General features: G+C 37.9%; 1 protein-coding gene across 1 annotated transcript; it reads left to right on the forward strand.

Annotated features, from left to right (window-relative positions):
- The first annotated feature begins 17,995 nt into the window (after positions 1-17,995).
- Positions 17,996-18,949, forward strand: LOC126062800 (olfactory receptor 2W1-like). Its single transcript, XM_049860728.1, has one exon. The coding sequence runs from the start codon at positions 17,996-17,998 to the stop codon at positions 18,947-18,949; it is 954 nt and encodes a 317-aa protein (XP_049716685.1).
- The last annotated feature ends 296 nt before the right edge of the window (positions 18,950-19,245 follow it).

The following is a 19,245-nucleotide window of genomic DNA, read 5'->3' on the forward strand; positions in this document are numbered from 1 at the left end:
CATGACTACACCTAACCCTTATTTTGTGAAGTCAAGATAAAGAAAGTGTATGTATACCTTTGATTTTTGTTCACTTGCTGGAGAAGAAGACAGTGGCAAACGGCCTCATTGGCTCTCTCTGAAGACTGAGAGCCTGCTGAGATACTGCCTGCCCCAACTGATATTGGACTTTCACTATAAGTACCCCCTCTGAGTTTAAAAGGTGATCAAGTCTTTTGATTACTCATTAAAGGTATAGCGTGGAGTCTAAAGTTTGAACTCTAATTATTGAACTAACTTTATAATTGTTAATTCTGATTCTTTACTGCTAAACGAATGTCGTAAGATTTTACTTGTGTGCATCGCCATGATGATCTAGCAATAAACTAAATGAGTTTATACATGACAAACCTGAGCATATCTTTAATTTTAAGATAAAAATCTGCCAGGACAATACATAATTTATAAATGTGTTGACATATGTTTATTTCATATATATGAATATATCATATACTAAATAAATACGTACATATTTAATATTTCTTAAGGTATTCAAGTATTTCCATAAGGTAAAACATACTGTAATGTTTTCAGTAAACACATTGAACATATTTGTGAAATTTTTTCATTATAATTTTGTTTCCATTTTTCTAGTTTTTCATTTTTTTGTGTCTAATTGTATATGACAAAAATATTAAAATACTGTGAGTAGGAAACAAAATATCTCAAGAAATACAATATGTTGGTAACATTAATTTGCAATTGATTCGCTAGTACATAGAACACAAGTAAGCTGCATAATATGTTTAGCAATTATTAGAATATTGTTCATTTAGAAATATGTGACTAAAAAAATCACCATGTTTGCAAAGAGGAGAACTTGAAATATTTTTTCCCTTGGCTTTGGCATGCAACAGTTCCTTTTATAATACAAATTCCATTAAAAATAAATATACCAGTAATGGAATCATATATATATTTTTTCCATCACCCGTGACAGGCTAACAGTAGATGAAAAAAAGACAAAGAGTAGTGCAAGCATAGAAAAATAGAAAGTTCCTTGCTAACCCTCAAGCAGCCTAAATAAAAGCAAGCACTAAAAATTAATAAGTAAAAAATAATAGTTTATTCTTAAAGTGTTACACCCGGCAATTGAAGTAAACCAAAATCTTGTAGAGTACATGTTTGTATTTAAAAGGTAAATGATTTCTCCAGGATAAGGATAGAAAAAATTACTGTTTCCATTGGGATCTAGATGGAAAATGTTTTGTTTTTACACAGAATCAGCCTAAAGTCTGAAGAGGATTGTGGAAGAAAACTTTTTACGTCTTAACTACACTGTGTCAGTATAATGGTACATTAATGGTCATTCTCAAAGGAGTATTTAAAATTTGCGCTGAAAAGGGTGGCTTTAACCCTGTAGCAAAACCGAGTCAGATTTATGGTCATGTAAAAACAAAGATTGGTTTGATCGATTACTTTTGTGTGGCCTTTCTAGCCATGGTCTTTTAACTCCCACCCAGGTGACTGGGAAGGACTATGTGATAAGGTAGGTAATTCTGGCCCACCAAGGAGACTGGTCAGTTTTGCCTTAAAAGAGAGCCAATTCCAGAGCAGAGAGGAGGATCCCACCACCACCAAGAAAGAAGAGACAGGAGTGGAGAACTCGTCCTTTGGGCTTTGGATCCCTGTGCTGAGAAGCTCCTGGAAGTGTAACTGAACACCACACAGGTTCTTGTCCTGTCTTATTAGCTGATTGAAATAAGACAGACACTAAGTGCAAGGGAAACAGCAAGTGGCAAGTTTATTGTCTACAGATACAAGGACCCTATGGGGTCTAGTGACCATCAGGCCACATGCTCGCCCTGTGACGGGGCTGGGGGGCTGTTTGTTTCCAAGGGAGCTGGAGGCTGGGTTTGGTGCCCAGAACTTTCCGCCCTTAGCCCTCCCATGCCCATATTTGGGGGTCCAGATAGTAAATCATCTTCTGTCAGATATGAGTGTAGTGGGACCCCTGGCTTCTAAAATGGAATTGGGGGAAATCATGGGCTGGGAAATATTGTTCCTTCCAGTGAGAATTGTGTCTGGGGGCTGGTTGAAGGATGTGATTTCTTCAATCTGCTGATGATTCAAGGTGTAGCTCAGGCTAGTTCAGCAGATGACGCCACTACCTGCTGCGACTTCCTGAAAAACATTGCTCAAAACAAGCTTGTGGTTAGCAAGACATAGAAAGGGGGGAAGGGGCATTGATTGAGGTTTTCAGAAACAGGAGCCAGAGAGAGACAGAGAGACAGAGAGCAAGGTATGATCCTGAAGATGGTGAGAAGCCCTGGCAGGAGAGGTGCAGCAGCAGAAACCTGGCAGCAGGAGACAGCTTGGTAGGGTGCCTGGCCCAGGGAGAGAGAAAGCTGAGTGCCTGTGGGGACAGGCCTAGGGCCAGGGAGAAGTATGCCTTCAAGCACCGGTGGGAAGAGGTTGCCCTGATGGAAGAACTGTATTGGGAGTGTTCCTCAGCCTGAGTTGTCACCGTTACTTCCCTAATAAACCCCATAATCATGAGTATGGTCTATAAGTTCTGCGTGCCCATTGTGATAAATTATTGAACCCAGTAGAGAGCACTGTGGCAGAAACGGTTCGTGTCAGAATTCGTAAAAATTGCAGAGAGAGGAGTTTTCCCCGATTTCCACTTCATGGGAGTAAGCCTTGTGCTGTTGATCTTGGTTCTTCCTCCCCCTTGTGGGGTTGGAGGAGGTCAGACACCACCTCCACGCCATTTTTTACAAAACACAGATAGAAAATAATTCTCCTTGTTGAACATAGGGAAGAAGCTCCTTTCCTCCCCTGTTCTTTCAGAATTTACTTCAAATAATTTGTCGCTGTAAACTACTTCTGACTCTTTGTAAAGTATGTAAATCTAAGGTGTTAACCTACAGCCACCTCTTTAAAATGTAGCTTCAAGTAATTCTCCCCTACCTCCCAGTTTCCCTGGAAAGAAATTAGCATCACTCCAGGTATCCTGCTGTAAAAATACTAGAAAATTAGCAATTTTATCTTGGACACTTGAATATTGTATTCACTTAGCTATGCAGCCTCAGATTCCTTTCAGTTTTTGCAGATTAGTTGATTACATGCGATGCATTACATCCTGGCTTAATGTTGATTCAATAATAAAACTTTACAAACCAAAGGCACAAGGGAGATTACTCCACAGGACTAATGGACACAACTACCACAGCATCCACCAGACAGAGTCCAGCACAACTAGAAGGTGCCTGGCTATCACCACAAACAGCTCTGACAGGGATCAAATAGAGGGTCCCAGACAGAGTGGGGGAAAAATGTAGAACAAAATTCTAACTCACACACACACCAAAAGACCAGATTTACTAGTCTGACAGAGACTGGAGAAACCCTGAGATTATGGCTCCCTGACATTCTTTTAGCTCAGTAATGAAGTTACACCTGAGGTTCAACCTTCAGCCAAAGATTAGAGAGGTCAGTAAAACAAAAGGATACTAAATGGGCACACCAGCCCCAGAGAAGACAGGAGGGACAGGAAAGCTGGTAATAGGGAACCCAAGGCTGAGAAGGGGAAAGTGGTGACATGTCTTGGGATTGGCAACCAATGTCACAAAACAATACATGTACTAATTGTTTAATGAGAAGCTAGTATGCTCTGTAAACCTTCATCTAAAGTACCAAAAAAAAAAAAAAAAAAACCGACTGTTCTTTCTCTTCTGTATTTGTGGAGACTTTTTCTGGTTGGGAATAGGTTTTGTTTTAAATTATACTTCTTCAACAGTCATCAGCATCTTTTTTTGAATATCTTTCCACGTTTTGAAAATTTGCCACTTATAAGTGTATGTTTTGCCTCCCCCACAGTAGACACTGGATCTCGTTCTTCCAGTGTCCTTCATAGTATAGGCGCAGATGTGTAACCTAGAATATACAATCAGAACTATTTGCTTGACTTTGATTTGGAAATGAGCAACCTGAGGAAGCAGGTGCCACACAAAGTAGACCTCTTGAGGATGGTGGAAAAGGCGGTGCCTGGGTTTTTAGAGGCAGCCGTAGCAGATTTCTGTTCTCCAGATTTGAAAGGCATTTTAAATTACACTTACAATTATTATTATGGAAGCTGCAGTCAGGAAACAAAACGACGCATTGCACTGGTCAAATCTGCTGCAAAAGACCTCTTTAAAGTGTCAAAAAGCAAAGATGCCACTTAAAGGACTAAGGTGCGCCTGACTGCAGCCATGGTGTTTTCAATCACCTCATAGGCATGCAAAAGCTGGACAATGAAAAAGGAAGACCGAAGAAGAATAGATGCTTTTGAATTATGGTGTTGGTGAAGAACACTGAATATACCATGGACTGACTGCCAGAAGAATGAACAAATCTGTCTTGGAAGAAATACAGACAGAATGCTCCTTAGGAGCAAGGATGATTGTGAGGCTGGTGCAGGACTGGGCAGTGTTTTGTTCTGTTGTACATAGTGTTGCCATGTGTTGGAATCCGCTTGACACCACCTAATAACAGCATTGTTATTATATTTTGCTTCTTTACAGAAATATTGTTTTTGCGTATTGATCTTGACAAAGGCAGACTCCCACACAGTCAACATGTCATCTGCAAATACTGATTAATTTATCCATTTGATTTTAATACCCACTTTATCCTATTACTTTGGTAAAAACTTAGAGTGAATATTAGTAAGAGAAAGAAAATTCTTGATTTTATTTCTAATTTTAAAAGGAGAAAGTTTTTAAAAAATCACTAACTTAAATGTTTGCTACAGGTTTTAGATAAAGATATTTATTTTGAGAAAGCTTAATTCTCAGTTCATGAAAAGATTTTCTTTCAATTGAATGTTGAATTTTACTGAATGTTCTTTTAGGAATTTATTAAAGTGATTAGAAATTTCCCCTGTAACATATTAATGTTAATTTGGTGGATTACATTGACTGATATTATTATCCTTGCATTCCTAGATGATAACACACTTGATTACAACCCATTTTTTTTTTCTGTTGAATTCAAATGGATAAATTTATATTTAGGATTTAGGTACTTATCCTCATAAAGGAGATTATCCTACCTGTCTTTCATCTGTTTTGTTTTATTTTCTCCTCATGGTTATTATAATCTTATAAAAAGAATTGGATAGCATGTCTTCTTCTTTCCTAGACCCTGAAGTGTTTTTTTAATAAAAACCACTAATGATAGGGACTCTCTCTGTTCCAAGAAAGTTTGGTAAAATGTACTGTCATAGTGAAACACCAGTCTGACCCTCTGTTTGAAGTGAAAACAAAAAGTTTTATTGTAGGAAGTGTTTTGCAAAATGGGACACGTTACCGCACCCAAGCAGGGTACAATAATTTCTGACACATGAGAGGAGAAGAGAGTTTTCATGGGTGAAGTGAACAAAGGCTGCAGGCTTGCAAGCATGAAAGAGGGGGTGGAGGTTGTTAAAATATAATCTTTCTCAAACATTCTTCTTAGTATCAGTAAGTCTATTAGTTAACATCCTGGTGTGTTGAACAAGTGTTCTGGCAGGAACAATTGAATCAACTTTCTGTTAAAGCTTCATGTTTGTCTCTCCCTCTTATCTTAAAGCAACAAACAAGCCACACTTCTGCTTTCTTGTTTCTGATTCTAAAGAAAAGCCTTTCCTCATATTACCACTAATTTTTTTTTTTTTCCTTAAGATTCTTTTTGTCAAATTAAGGAAGTTCTTTCCAATTTCTATTCTGGTAAGATTTATTTTTCTCTTTTAAAAATCATGAGTGGATGTTGTATTTTACCAATGCATATTCTACATCTACTGAGATAGTCTTTTTCTTTAGCATGTTAGTGTTGGAAATTATATAGATTGATATTCTAATATTAAATCAGACTTCCATTTCTAAAATAATCTCAAGATGATATTGATATTATATCCCTCTTATTCATTTAATTTGCTTTGAAGTTATTTAATTTTTTTTTTTTTAGTCCCAGAGATTAGCCTTGAAAATTCTTAACTCTCATCCTGATGGTATAATTATATAACTCTTGGTTTGATTGGTATTCAGGATTCACATTATTATGCCTATTTAAATATTATTCCCAGCTGAACAGCTTAGTGTAGCATTACATTTCCTTTCTTATATAGCTTTTCTGTTTTCAGATTTTACAATTGTCTTATTTTTTGTTTGCTTAGTTTACTATGCACTTATTATTGTTTTATACTCAATCAGTAACAAATGTAAATGTTTTCTCAATATTCAGATAATTAATATATCAATTTTATTTTCCTTTTCAGAACACCTCAGTAGGCCTTTCTGCATTCTGCGTTCTCTGATCTCATGTTCTCTTGGACTGTTATAGGACTCTCATCCTGTGATCTCTAAGTATTTCCTTTGCTGTATTTTCTTTAATCTTAAAAAATTAGTATTAAGTGTTTCCTTTGCTGACTTTGCATTGAATATTCTTTTTATAGATCCATGATGTACAGCTTGGTGAAGTACATCTTCTAATGGGCTTGCAAGATACACTTTTAAAAGACTTTACATGTCTGAAAATGTCTTAATTTTATTCTGATGCTTGACTGATAATTTGGCCAGGTATACAAATTCAGGTGGAAATCATTTTTCAACAGAGCTGTGCTTGCATTTTCCCAGTGATATTATAGCTTTGAAGATGGTTGTTAAGGGTGATGGCATTATTAACAGCAGCTTTTTTACTTTACAATTCTGAAATTTCATGATGCTGAAATTTCATCTGGTTTGAAAAATCAATGGCCAATTAAGACCGGGAGCAAAGGCCCTGAGATCGGAGGGTGCCTGTTTGAGGAATAGCAAAGAGACTGCTGTGGTTAGAGGAGAAGCAAGTAAAAGAGAGATAGTCTATAGAATCAGGGAGGTAATAGGGGGTTGAGTGCAGAACCTAGAGGTTTAGTAAGACAGAGAACAGAGGTGCCCCCAAATCTGTAAAGGAACAAGATATGGCCAGGGTGCAGAAACAAAGCCAATCCCCACAACAATGGGGCAGGATATCTAAAAAGAGCCTGCAAACTTTTTTAAAGTTGCCTTTCAGCAGCAGCTGGAGAAAACCAGGCCCAGGGACATGCCCAGAACATCCACAAGTGACCGATGTGTGTACTTCCACCAGGGGCGGTGAGGAGCTACAGCCCCAGCCTGGGAAAGGAGAGATTGTGCAGGCACGACACCCCATAATAAGTCCTGTTACAAATCCCAGAGACCTCTGGGACAGGAGCCATTTTGAAAGCTGCTGTGCGCACACCTTAATTAACATATCCCCACCTGTGCCTATGAATAAATACGAATTTTCCCCCCACCCCAACCAAGAATTTTTAAAAACTCGGACCCTCTTTTGTTCTGTGAGACAGTGGTATTCTTTCTTCTAGGCCCTCCTCATCTCTGCTTGCAAGCCTTTTCAATAAACCTTTGCTCATGTGGAAAACTACATGCCTTACCTGCTCATTCTTGACTGGTGAGAGGCAAGAACCTTATTCCGGTAACACAACGACCATTTTTTGAAATGAAAACTTACGTATTCAAGTCTTGGGAAAGTACTATCTTTAAGAATTTTAAATTAGGTAGTACTTGATATATACTGTACCAGTTCTTTGCACCTTTAGTCTCTGACCCCATTCCTGTCCTTCTGTGCTATTCTATGTACTGTAGGGACTGGGACTTTGCTTGGCATATCTCTGCTGGGCATTCTCATATATCTATGGTCAGCTGATGGATTGATTGGCAGCTGGGTGATCTAAGATGGCCTTATACATCTGGGAGTTGGCAGGCTGTTGGCTGGGGCATCTCAGTTCTCTTTAACTTGTTCTGTCATGTAAACATAGCTTGGGCTGATTGATATGGTGGAGTCAGTGTTTCAAGTACAAGAGAATGAGACTCAATGTGCAAGTGCTTTAAAAACATTTATTTTTTTAATTGTGGTAATACGTATAACAATTTGCTACTTTAACCATTTTTAAGTGTACAATTCTACAGTAATAATAGCTTTCTCAAATTTGTGCAACCATCACCTCCATCTATTTACAATTTTTTTGCATTGTCCCAAATAGAAACACGGTGCCCATTAAGCAATAACTCCCCCTTTTCCCCTCGCCCAGCTCCTTTGTAACATCTAATCTACCTTCTGTTTCTATGAATTTGTCTATACTTAATACTTTATATAAGAGAGTCATGCAATACCTGTCCTTTTGTGTCTGAGTTATTTCAATTAACGTGATGTTTTCAAGATTCATCCATGTTGTAGCAAGCAATATAATTTCTTTCCCTTTTATAGCCGGATAATATTCCATTGTATAGACATATCACATTTTGTTTATCCATTCATCTCTTGATGGACACTTGGGTTGTTTCCACCTTTAGGCTGTTGTGAACAGTGCTGCTATGAACATTGGTGCACAAATACCTGTTTGAGTCCCTGCTTTCAATTCTTTTAGGTGTAGGCCCAGGAGTGGAATTGCTGGGTCATATGCTAGTTCTCCCCATGCTTCTGTCAGTTGGTCATTTTGTGGGGGCTTGTGTATTGCTCTGCAGCTGGAAGTTATGGCACTGGTATTCAAAATCACCCATGGTAGACAAGGTTTAGCTGAACTTCCAGAATAAGGCAGATTAGGAAGAAGGACCAGGTAGTCTGCTTCTGAAAACTATTAGCCAGCGAAACCTTCTGAATAGCAGTGAAGCACTGTCTGACATAGTGGAAAGAGGCCATGGCAAAGCTCAACAGCATCAGTTAGAACAAGGCCAGGGCCTGGCCACAGGACAGACATTCAGTTGCTCATATGCAAGTTCAAGTTGAAGCTGAAGAAAATCAGAACAAGTCCACAGAAGTCAAAGTACAACCTTGAGTATATACCACCTGAATTTAGAGACCATCTCATGGATAGATTTGACACATTGAACACTAAGAACGAAAGACCAGACAAGTTGTGGAATGACATCAAGGACATCATCCATGAAGAAAGCAAGAGATCATTAAAAAGACAGGAAAGAAAAAAAGACCCAAATGAATGTCAGAAGAGATTCTGAAAATTGCTCTTGAAGGTTGAGTAGCTAATGTGAATGCAAGATGCAATGAGGTAAAACAGCTGAACAGAAGATTTCAAAGGGCTGCTCAAGAAGACAAAGTATGGTAATGACATGTGCAAAGACCTGAAATTAGAAAACCAAAAGGGAAGAATGTGCTCAGGATTTCTCAAGCTCAAAGAACTGAATTAAAAACTCAAGTCTCAACTTGAAATACTGAAAGATTCCATGGGCCAAATACTGAACGATGCAGAAAGCATTAAGAGAAGATGGAAGGAATACACAGACTACCAAAATGAATTGGATGACATTCAATCATTTCAGGAGGTAGCATATGATCAAGAACAGACGGTACTGAAGGAAGAAGTCCAAGTGGCACTGAAAAGACTGGCAAAAAACAAACCTTCTGGAGTTGAAGGAATACCAATTGAGATGTTACAACAAACTCATGCAGCACTGGAAGTGTTCACTTGTCTATGCCAAGAAATTTGGAACACAGCTCCCTGGCCAAAAACTAGAAAAGATCCACATTTATGCCTATTCCAAAGAAAGTAATCCAAGTGATTACAGAAAGTATCAAACAATATTATTATCACACTCCAGTAAAATTTTGCTTAAGATCATTCAAAAGTGGTTGCAGCAGAGCATCGACAGGGAACTGCCAGAAATTCAAGCCAGATTCAGAAGAGGTTGTGGAATGAGGAATATGATTGCTTATATCAGATGGATGGATATTGGCTGTCTTAGTTATCTAGTGCTGCTGTAACAGATATAACACAAGGGGATGGCTTTAACAAAGAGAAATGTATTCCCTCAAAGCCTAATAGGTTACAAGTACAAATTCAGGGCATCAGCTCCAGGGGAAAGCTTTCTTTCTCTGTTGGCTCTGGAGGAAGGTCCTTGTCCTCAATCTTTACATGGTTGAGGAACTTCTCAGGTGCAGAGACCCCCGGTCCAAAGGACGTGTTTTGCTCCTGGTGCTTCTTTCTTGGTGGTATGAGGTCCCCAACACTCTGCTTGCTTCCCTTTCCTTTTGTCTCTTGAGAGATAAAAGCTGGTGCAGGCCACACCCCAGGGAAACTCCCTTTACCTTGGATCAGGGAGGTGATCTAACTAAGGGTGGTGTTACAAATCCACCCTAATCCTCTTACTATAAAATTACAATCACAAAATGGAGGACAGCCACACATGGCCTAACCAAGTTCGTACACATATTTTTTGGGGGACATAATTCAATCCATGATACTAGTTGAAAGCAGAGAATACCAGAAAGATGTTTTGATAGTTAAGGTTGTGTTTAAACTTGGCTGGGCCATGATTCTCAGTGTTTTGGCCGTCCTATGATGTTTTGATCACTTCCAAGTTGAGGTTTAATATAATGTGATCACCTCTGTGATAGGACCTACTGTAAGCAGCCAATCAGTTGAAAGGGAATTTCTTTGAGTGTGTGGACTGCATCAATTTTAAGTGGACATTCTAGCAAGGCTATAGTGCTTTTGCTCACTCTGAATCCTGTAGCTGGCTTCAATTTGTCTGATCTCTGATGTTTGTGGTTTGAGCTAGCAGGTTACCTGCAGTCTTGCTTGCTGATCTTGGCATTCATCGATCTTTGCAGACTGTGAGCAAGAGCCCTGCTCTCTGACCTGCCGATCTTGGATTTGCCAGCCCTGTAGCTGTGTGAATTAGGAGAAGCCTCTATCCTGACCCATGGACTTAGGTTGTCCCAGCTTCTACAACCATGTGAGCCATTTCCTTGATACCTCTGTCTCTCTATATATACATGTACATGCTCTCCTGGTTTTGCTTCTCTAGAAACCCAGCCTAAGACATTTGGTACCAAGCGTGGTTCTAGAGGAACAAAATTGTAAGGATGAGTTTACTAAATTATTTCTTAAGTCTGGTTAGTATCAAAGATGTTGATGACTCTGCTTCCAGTAGTAACAAGGGCACTGCTAATCCACGGTGTAAGGTGGCAATACAAATATGCAAAATATCACCACCAATGGTTGAGGTATTGGCGAAAGGTGAGGCTCTGGGTGATTGCATGTGTGATACCTTTCTAGAATTTTGTCAAAATGAGAAGTATAAGGAATCTGGTTCATTGTTCCTACTTTTCCTCGACAAACTGGTGAAAGAAAGAGATGAGTGCAAGGCTTCAGAGACAAAGCTCAAGTGACTTATAAATGACCTCAAAGTTTCCACTCACGCCTTGAAAGAAAGCCTTATTTCTTGTAATAACGGAATTGATATTGTAGAAAACCAAATCCAGAGTCTTATTGTAAGAGCGGTTGAATTACCAACCTCAATAGGCGTCTGAAGTTAAAGGGGAGGCATTGCCTGGGAAGAACTGGAATCCTTAAATTTGGTTTGGAGATATATGGGCAGATAATCAAGTAGCTGGAGACACTCAGTCCCTAAGTTTCGTTGAGTCTTTCCTGCCAACAGAACCAGCCCTCTCACTCCCATGTGAAGAGATCATTCCATGTTTGTCTGCTAAGCCACCCTCCTGAGTAAAACCATTAAGTCTTCCACATCTATTTAATCAGATTAACCAAACTGTGTCTAAAGGTTCCTTGCCTGAGTCATTGCCTGGGGCATGGCCTGAGGCAGATGTTTTACACGACAATGTTGCATGTTCTCCAAACACTTCCCCATCACCAATTTTGGCTTCCAGACCTATAACTGGACTTAAGTCCCAATGAGAACCAAAAGGTAAAGTACAATGGGTGACTCAGGAGGAGGTACACTACACTCCAGAAGAGCTGCTTAACTTTTCTAATATGTACAAACAGAAACCTGGGGAATATGTGTGGGAATGCCTATTAAGGGTATGGGATAATGGTGCAAGGAACATAAACATGGATCAGTCTGAGTTTATTGATATGAGTCCACTAAACAGATTCTTCATTCAATGTTTCAGCTCAAGAAGTTAGGAAAGGATCTAATAATTTATTTGGTTGAATCACTGAAGCATCGATTACACGGCAGCCTACACTAAATCAAGTTGAAGTAGAAGACATGCTTTGGTATACTGGAGAAGAAGGCATCCAAAGGCTAAGGGAAATTGGTATGCTAGAGTGGATTTATCAGGTCAGACTCACAGGTCCACACATGGAGTGCCCAGAGGACACACCTTTTACCACAACGTGGAGGAACAAATTTGTGAAGGGAGCCCTAGCAACCATAAAGACTGCTGTGATTGCTATTTTATGTAAGCTATGTTTGTCAGTGGAAACTGCCCTAACTGAACTCAGACACTTAACTCCAGTTGGGTTGATTGGACCCTGCACTGATAGGGGCAAGTGGCAGCTCTCACTGGACAAACACTAGGTGGGCATGGTTACCAAGTGGACAGCAAAATCAACAAAGTAAACACTAAAGTCTGACTCCTATGGACTTATGGCGTTTTCTACTTAGTCATGGTGTCCATAGGAGTGAAATAGATAGGAAATATACTATTTACCTGACCTGTACAAGTGGAGGAATTCTAGGTCAAGTGAACAGCAGTCTAAACTGAATAATGAGAATAGAGAGTCATGGCTCCTCAGTCAATTCCAAGGTTTGAGTAAGTTCAAAGACTCACAATCCCTTGAATGAAAGGGAGGCTGAGTCCTGTTGAGGAAGGACTCCAATAGACAGCCCAAAATTTTATACTGTTAATCTTTCTAAGAGCGTTCCCCAAAGGAATCTACGCCCTTTTATGAGAGTGACAGTTCTTCAGGAAAAGGAAATAATGAGGCTTTCCAGAGACTACTGGATACTGGCTGTGAACAGACACTAACTCCAGGGAACCCAAAAAGTCACTGTGGATCACCAGTCAGAGTGGGGGCATATGGCGTTCAGGTTATTAATGGAGTCTTAGCTCAAGTTTGTCTCACAGTAGATCCAGTGGGTTCCTGAATCCATCCTGTAGTGATTTCCCCAGTACCAGAATGCATAATTGGAATAGATACACCCAACAACTGGCAGAACCTCCACATTGAATCCCTGACAAATTAGGAAAAGCCAAGTGGAAGGCCTTAGAACTTCCCCTACCTAGGAAAATAGTAAGTCAAAAGCAATACCACATTGCTGGAGGAATTGCAGAGATTGGTGCCACCATAAAGGACTTGAAGGTTGCAGGGGTGGTGATTCTTCCTGAATAATTCCCTAAATAATTGGCTTATATCATCTTATGGCTGTGTTATGTTCTGGAGGGGGAGAGATGAATGATGGAAGCACCAAGGCTTGATTTACTGATGGTGGTCCTTTGGTTGGTTCATTTCCATTTTGTGGAAAATTGGAGACCTGTTACATTCGTTTACAGAGTTTCCCTGAATGAGTGTGAACAGTGTTTTTAGTCCTAGATAAAGAACTCAATGTTTGTTGTTGCAATCTAGAAAAGTAGCTTTAGAGAAATTTTCAAAGTACCCAATTCTTTCTAAATTGTAAAGAGGACTCTTGGGATCTCATTACAGAGCTGGCTTGGTTGAGCTATGGTTTATGGTAGAGCTCATTTCCTCCAAGTCCCTAGGGATTCTGTCACCTGGAGAATCAGAACTCATTAGATATATTTTATTCTTATGCTCAATGCAGCTATTTATAAGTTTGAACTGTTTCATCTTAGTTCACTTAATTAATATTGTTTCATTGCTCAGTGATAAGAAGATAAACCATTTAAATGTGGTTATCTGAGGCAGTCTATTTGTGCTTATCTGTTTTATTAATTACTGGTGGTATGCAATTTTAATTCAAAGAACTCTTGTAACTTAATGATCATAAACTAACCCAGAAAAATCATCAGAGCATAATAATTGCTCCAGGACCCAGAGTTTAAAAAGTGACATCTCAGGTACCAGCAAACTAATTGTCATAGGCTCTGAAGGATTTGAATCACCAATGGTGGCCTCCAAGGCAAAGGCATGAAATAAAAATATAGATTTATTATAATCCTCAATGTACTGTTTAGAGGTTTGGAGATTGGATATCTTCTCTTTCATAGACAAGAAAGTCCTTGGGCATCAGAGCTTGGAGGTCAGACAAAACTTTTATGTGTACCTTATTTACATATTTACTCAGAGCATATTTATTTTCAAATCAGTATGTGCACTATTAATGGTATGATTATTTTATAGAGTCAGTATATGTTAAAATTCTGGTGTTGGAATTACACATTATTTAAGAGCAAATTTTGTTATTTGTAATACATTCACTGCCTAGAGAAAAAAAAAATTAAAAATATACTTTCTCATTTCCCTGTCTTATAGCTTTCCCTCATATGGAGTACGTTTTACATTTATTAAATTTGTCCTTGTGAAATGTCAGCATATGGTCTAATTCTCCAACTGTTTCATCAACTGTCTTTTTCTTTAGCACTTTAGTGATGTCGTAGTTAAGTGCTACAGCTGCTAACCCAAGGGTCGGCAGTTCAAATCTTCCAGGCGCTCCTTGGAAACTATATGCGGGCAGTTCTACTCTGTCCTATAGGGTTGCTATGAGTCAGAATCGACTCGACGGCACTGGGTTTGGGTTAGTGAAGTCAATTGGATGCAGTCCTCAGTGGGTTAGACAATCTTTCTTTATGATCTGAATTTCCACACAATGTTGGGAATTAGTATTCACTTCTTATCCTTTCTTAATTGGAGTCCCTGGGTGGTCGAAATAGTTAATGTACTCAGTAACCAAAAGGTTGGAGGTTCTAGTTCACCTAGAAAGAAGCACCTTGGGATTATCTGATTTCTTTTTGTAGTATTTCTCTAGAATTTGCAGATGAATTTAAAGTCAGAACAAGCAGTGAGAATTTGTGACAGGTTTCATCCCCTTACCTGAAGTCTCACATTCAAGAAGGAGAAGTCGTGTCAAGAATCTGTACCTTAACCACCTCAGGAAAGAGCTCAGTTCATGGTGGCGTTGCAGGAAACACATGAGAGCACTGAAACCTGAGGAGCAAATGTTGAACCAGAATCTGTTTTCTTCAGAGTGGGTTTTACACTGGTGGAGAAACAGAAAGCCAAAGGACCTCTCTCTGGAGCGCAGTAATGTAAATCTTTAATATCTCTTGGAAAATAATATACGTTATTTGGTAAAACAATTTTTCAGAGGTAGAAGAAAGGAAACTTGGATCTATATGGGCTCATTCTTCTGGCTTTCTGCCAGAAATCTGAGATTAAATAAATATTGTAAATCTCTGCAGAAACATTCTTTCTGTCTATATTATGAAAGATAAAAGCTATTCTCTGTTATAAGGGGTGCACATGAAGCTATTTTGATTTGTGATTTCAGACATTTTGATTAGCAGAAATAAAAAAGGAAAATTGTAGATGAAATTAAAAAAGATTTGAAATATTGACTTTTATTCATAATTATTGTGGAGTTAGGAAAGATACTTTGGATCTTTTTCTAAATCTCATAATCTGCATGGAAAATTATCTGAGATTCCCAATCTCAGGAGGAGTTTTTATCCTTTTCTGATTTATCTATGGGGGCAGAAGCGATAATGATATAGTCAAGGAATTAACATCATGGAATTGAGTGTAATTTTAAAAGAATTATCATTTTTACATTTATATAATCATAACTGAATTTAGATTTCATACAATTTGTTTAATTTAAAAATTCAATTAAATTAAAAATTTATTAATATTTAATATGCTTGGGTTTTATTCAGAAGTTAGGCACAATTATACACACAAACATGTTTGTGAAAATAAATATTATTTATTCATCCTCCTGCTCAGATATTATATCTCATGGTGTGTGATACATTTCAGAAAGTTATTATTTTTCTTCCTACACAACTTGGTCAATGGCAGAAATCAGGCTCAAATATAAATTCTTGGAAAGCAGATTCTGAGGAAATTACCCCATGTCTATATTGAAATGGCTATGTTGACCAGTATATTCAGTTAGTCTAGTGAATGTGTACACTTTTGAATTATGGCCACAGATTGATGTCTTTTTCATAATATTGAGAATATGTACTTGAAATGTACGTAACAAATAAAATGCATTACTTTTTACCCTATAGCTACACACACACCAGTGCTCAAACACCTTGACAGTTAACTATTATTTTTCAATAAGAAGCTTTTTCTTAGTTTTTTGTTTTTTTTTTTTAAAGAAATCTTTCCGGAAGTTATTTTTGCTTCAGGTAGTAAGAAGTTATCTTCTGTAGTCAGTAATAGGAAACTGTGAAGGTGGACTGTTGACAATGTGTTCATTTGTTAGAAGTTTCATCAGCTCTGATATGTTCAAGCTTTCATGGATAAACTAAGTCTGTGTCACATTGCTAAAGAACACAGAGTTTCATAGTCCTTCAAGTAGAGATTAATATTTTAAATTATTTTTCATCAAATTTAACAAATTGGCTATTTGTTACTACATAAATAAAACCAAAGCCTTTTCCATTTGTCAACTACCTTCTATCACCTATTCAGGTAACTTTACAAGATGTCAATCTAAATTTATAAAGAAAATATTAACTAATAACTTTCAGTAATTTTTCAATATTATTCATGGTGTGACTTAACTTGTCATTTACTAAAAAAAATATATTTGAGGTGTTTGCTTTAGGGGCCAGGGATAGAGGGAAGAACACTAGCCATTAAGTCTGCTTTTAAAGCTCACAGAGTAATACAGCGGGAAGGTTAAACAAACACCTACATGGTGCATGATTATAATTTTTTCTTATAATAATTTTGGTAACTAATGATTATTGAGACAGACTATGTTACAGACATTGTTCTAAGCACCTTACTTATATTACTCATTCAATATTCACCCCAACTTTAGGTATTTTTATTGTTCCATTTTAAGAGACCAGAAAACTGAGCCCAGAAGTGTTATATAACTTGCCTGGGACCACACAGTTAAATAACTGGCACAGATGAGACATAAACAAACTCTGTGCATGCTTTTAAAGTCCGTGGTATATTGGCTGTCTGTTGGATTTCCCTATATTTGGTAAAATATATACATTAAAAAGAGATGATGGGCTCAGGGGATTCCTCTTTAAGAAAGAATCTTTTAAATGCTGGCCGAAAGAATGAGTAGGAGTTCCCCATAGAAATAGTGGAATGATTTCAGGGACTTCAGGTGGGAATGAGTTTGACCTGTTTAAAAATAAATAAATAAACACAGAGAGAGCTAGTAGGGATTTGTGAGATGAGAATAAGGCCAGGCAGGTTCATCTCAACCAACTTCAAGAATTTGAATATTTCTTAAATGTAGTGGAAAGTCATTGACCAGTTTTAAGCCCATGGATGATTTGATCTTATTAAATCTTGTAACAAGGCATAAGACTGAATGTAAGGATAGAAGATTATTACCAGAATCTAGAGAGATGATAGTAGTTTTGATTAGAGTAGTAGTGGTGGAAAATTTAAAAAGTGAGAGGATCATTAATGTATATTTTTGCATTCAAATTTGCCAGTTTTGGTGATAAGTTAGTTATCAGGAATGAGGTAGGTGAAAGCGCCAAGGAGAAATGCCAGATTTCTTACACAACAACCTTGGAGATCAAATATGCTATGCACTAAGATATGGAAGAAGAAGAATGCTCTTTTCCTTATTCTGACATTAGCCAAATAGTTAGATTTTATAGGTGTATTCTCTGATGAAGTTAAAGACTTGTTCATTATATTAAACTTACTAGTTTTACAGAGAATAAGGTCACGTCATTTTAGAAGCATATCTACTGAAGACTCTCAAATTCACTTGTGAAAATATTCAGACCCTGAGTTTAACGGTGAACTCCTGAAGGTCACATAGATAAAATATGTAATACTGAAATCTTCATCGTAAAAGAATCTGCAACAAATACCAGATTTCTTGAATGCAATATTTTCTAGTCATTGATTTTTTTTTTAATTATTGATATAAATTCTCCCTTTGTTTAGTTCTGTATTTCATTAAACTGTTAAGGTAGTTTGCATTGACAAATTTCTTCTCCTCCTCCTCTTTTTCAATTTAGGCACTGAAGGACCATGGACCAAAGCAATTATACTTCTCTACATGGTTTTATTCTGCTTGGCTTCTCTGATCATCCCAAATTGGAGATGGTCCTGTCAGGAGTTGTCACCATCTTCTACTTAATTACATTGATGGGTAACACAGCCATCATTGTTGCATCTCTCCTGGATTCCCATCTGCACACACCAATGTATTTTTTCCTCAGGAATTTATCTTTCCTAGATCTGTGTTTTACCACCAGCAGCATACCTCAGATGCTGGTTAACTCATGGGGCCCTGATAAGACCATTAGCTATGTGGGTTGTGTCATTCAACTCTATGTTAATATGTGTTTGGGCTCCACTGAGTGCCTTCTCCTGGCTGTCATGTCCTGTGATTGTTTTATAGCTATTTGTAAACCCTTGCATTATTTGGTAATCATGAACCCACATCTTTGTCTCAAGATGGTCATCATGGTTTGGGGTATTAGTTTGGCCTGTTCTGTAGTATTATGTAAACTCACACTGAATTTGCCTAGGTGTAGAATCAACCTTCTGGATCATTTCTTGTGTGAGTTGCCAGCTATGGTCAAAATAGCTTGTATAGACACCAGAACTGTTGAAATGTCTGTGTTTGCTTTAGGCGTTGTCTTTGTCCTTACGCCCCTCCTCCTTATTCTTATATCCTATGGTTTCTTTGCTCATGCTGTGCTGAGAATGAAGTCAAAAGCAGGCCAAAGAAAAGCAATTAATACCTGTGGATCTCATCTCACTGTGGTGACCATCCTGTATGGATGTGTCATCGTTGTGTACCTACAGCCAGGTAACAGTGCCTCCAAAGACCAGGGCAAGTTCTTCACCCTCTTTTACACCATCATCATTCCAAGTCTTAACCCCCTTATCTACACCTTGAGGAATAAGGACATGAAGGATGCACTAAAGAAGTTGGTGAAAGTTGCCTATGCATCTGCGAAAATGAAGAGGAAGTAGAAATCATAGAAAAATATTAGAGTAAATAAGGCAGTGAAATACATTTTCTAAGTTTCTTTAGTTTTTGCTGAAGCAAGTAATCCCTAGATCATAGAGATCAGTTAACATAATAAATCCTGTGTGGAAAATATTTTTTGTTAAAAACAATATTATAATTATTCTACTTAGCTCTTTTAAACTGCCGTTATTGGGATGTCTTCAGAGAGAAAAGGTCACAGGGAATTTTCATTTTTGCGTGAAATAAAAACACAGCAGATGTAAATATAAACTTGCATACACTGAATGAATTCTCAAGC

This window comes from Elephas maximus, chromosome 1 (genome assembly GCF_024166365.1).
Source record: "Elephas maximus indicus isolate mEleMax1 chromosome 1, mEleMax1 primary haplotype, whole genome shotgun sequence".
Taxonomy (NCBI): domain Eukaryota; kingdom Metazoa; phylum Chordata; class Mammalia; order Proboscidea; family Elephantidae; genus Elephas; species Elephas maximus.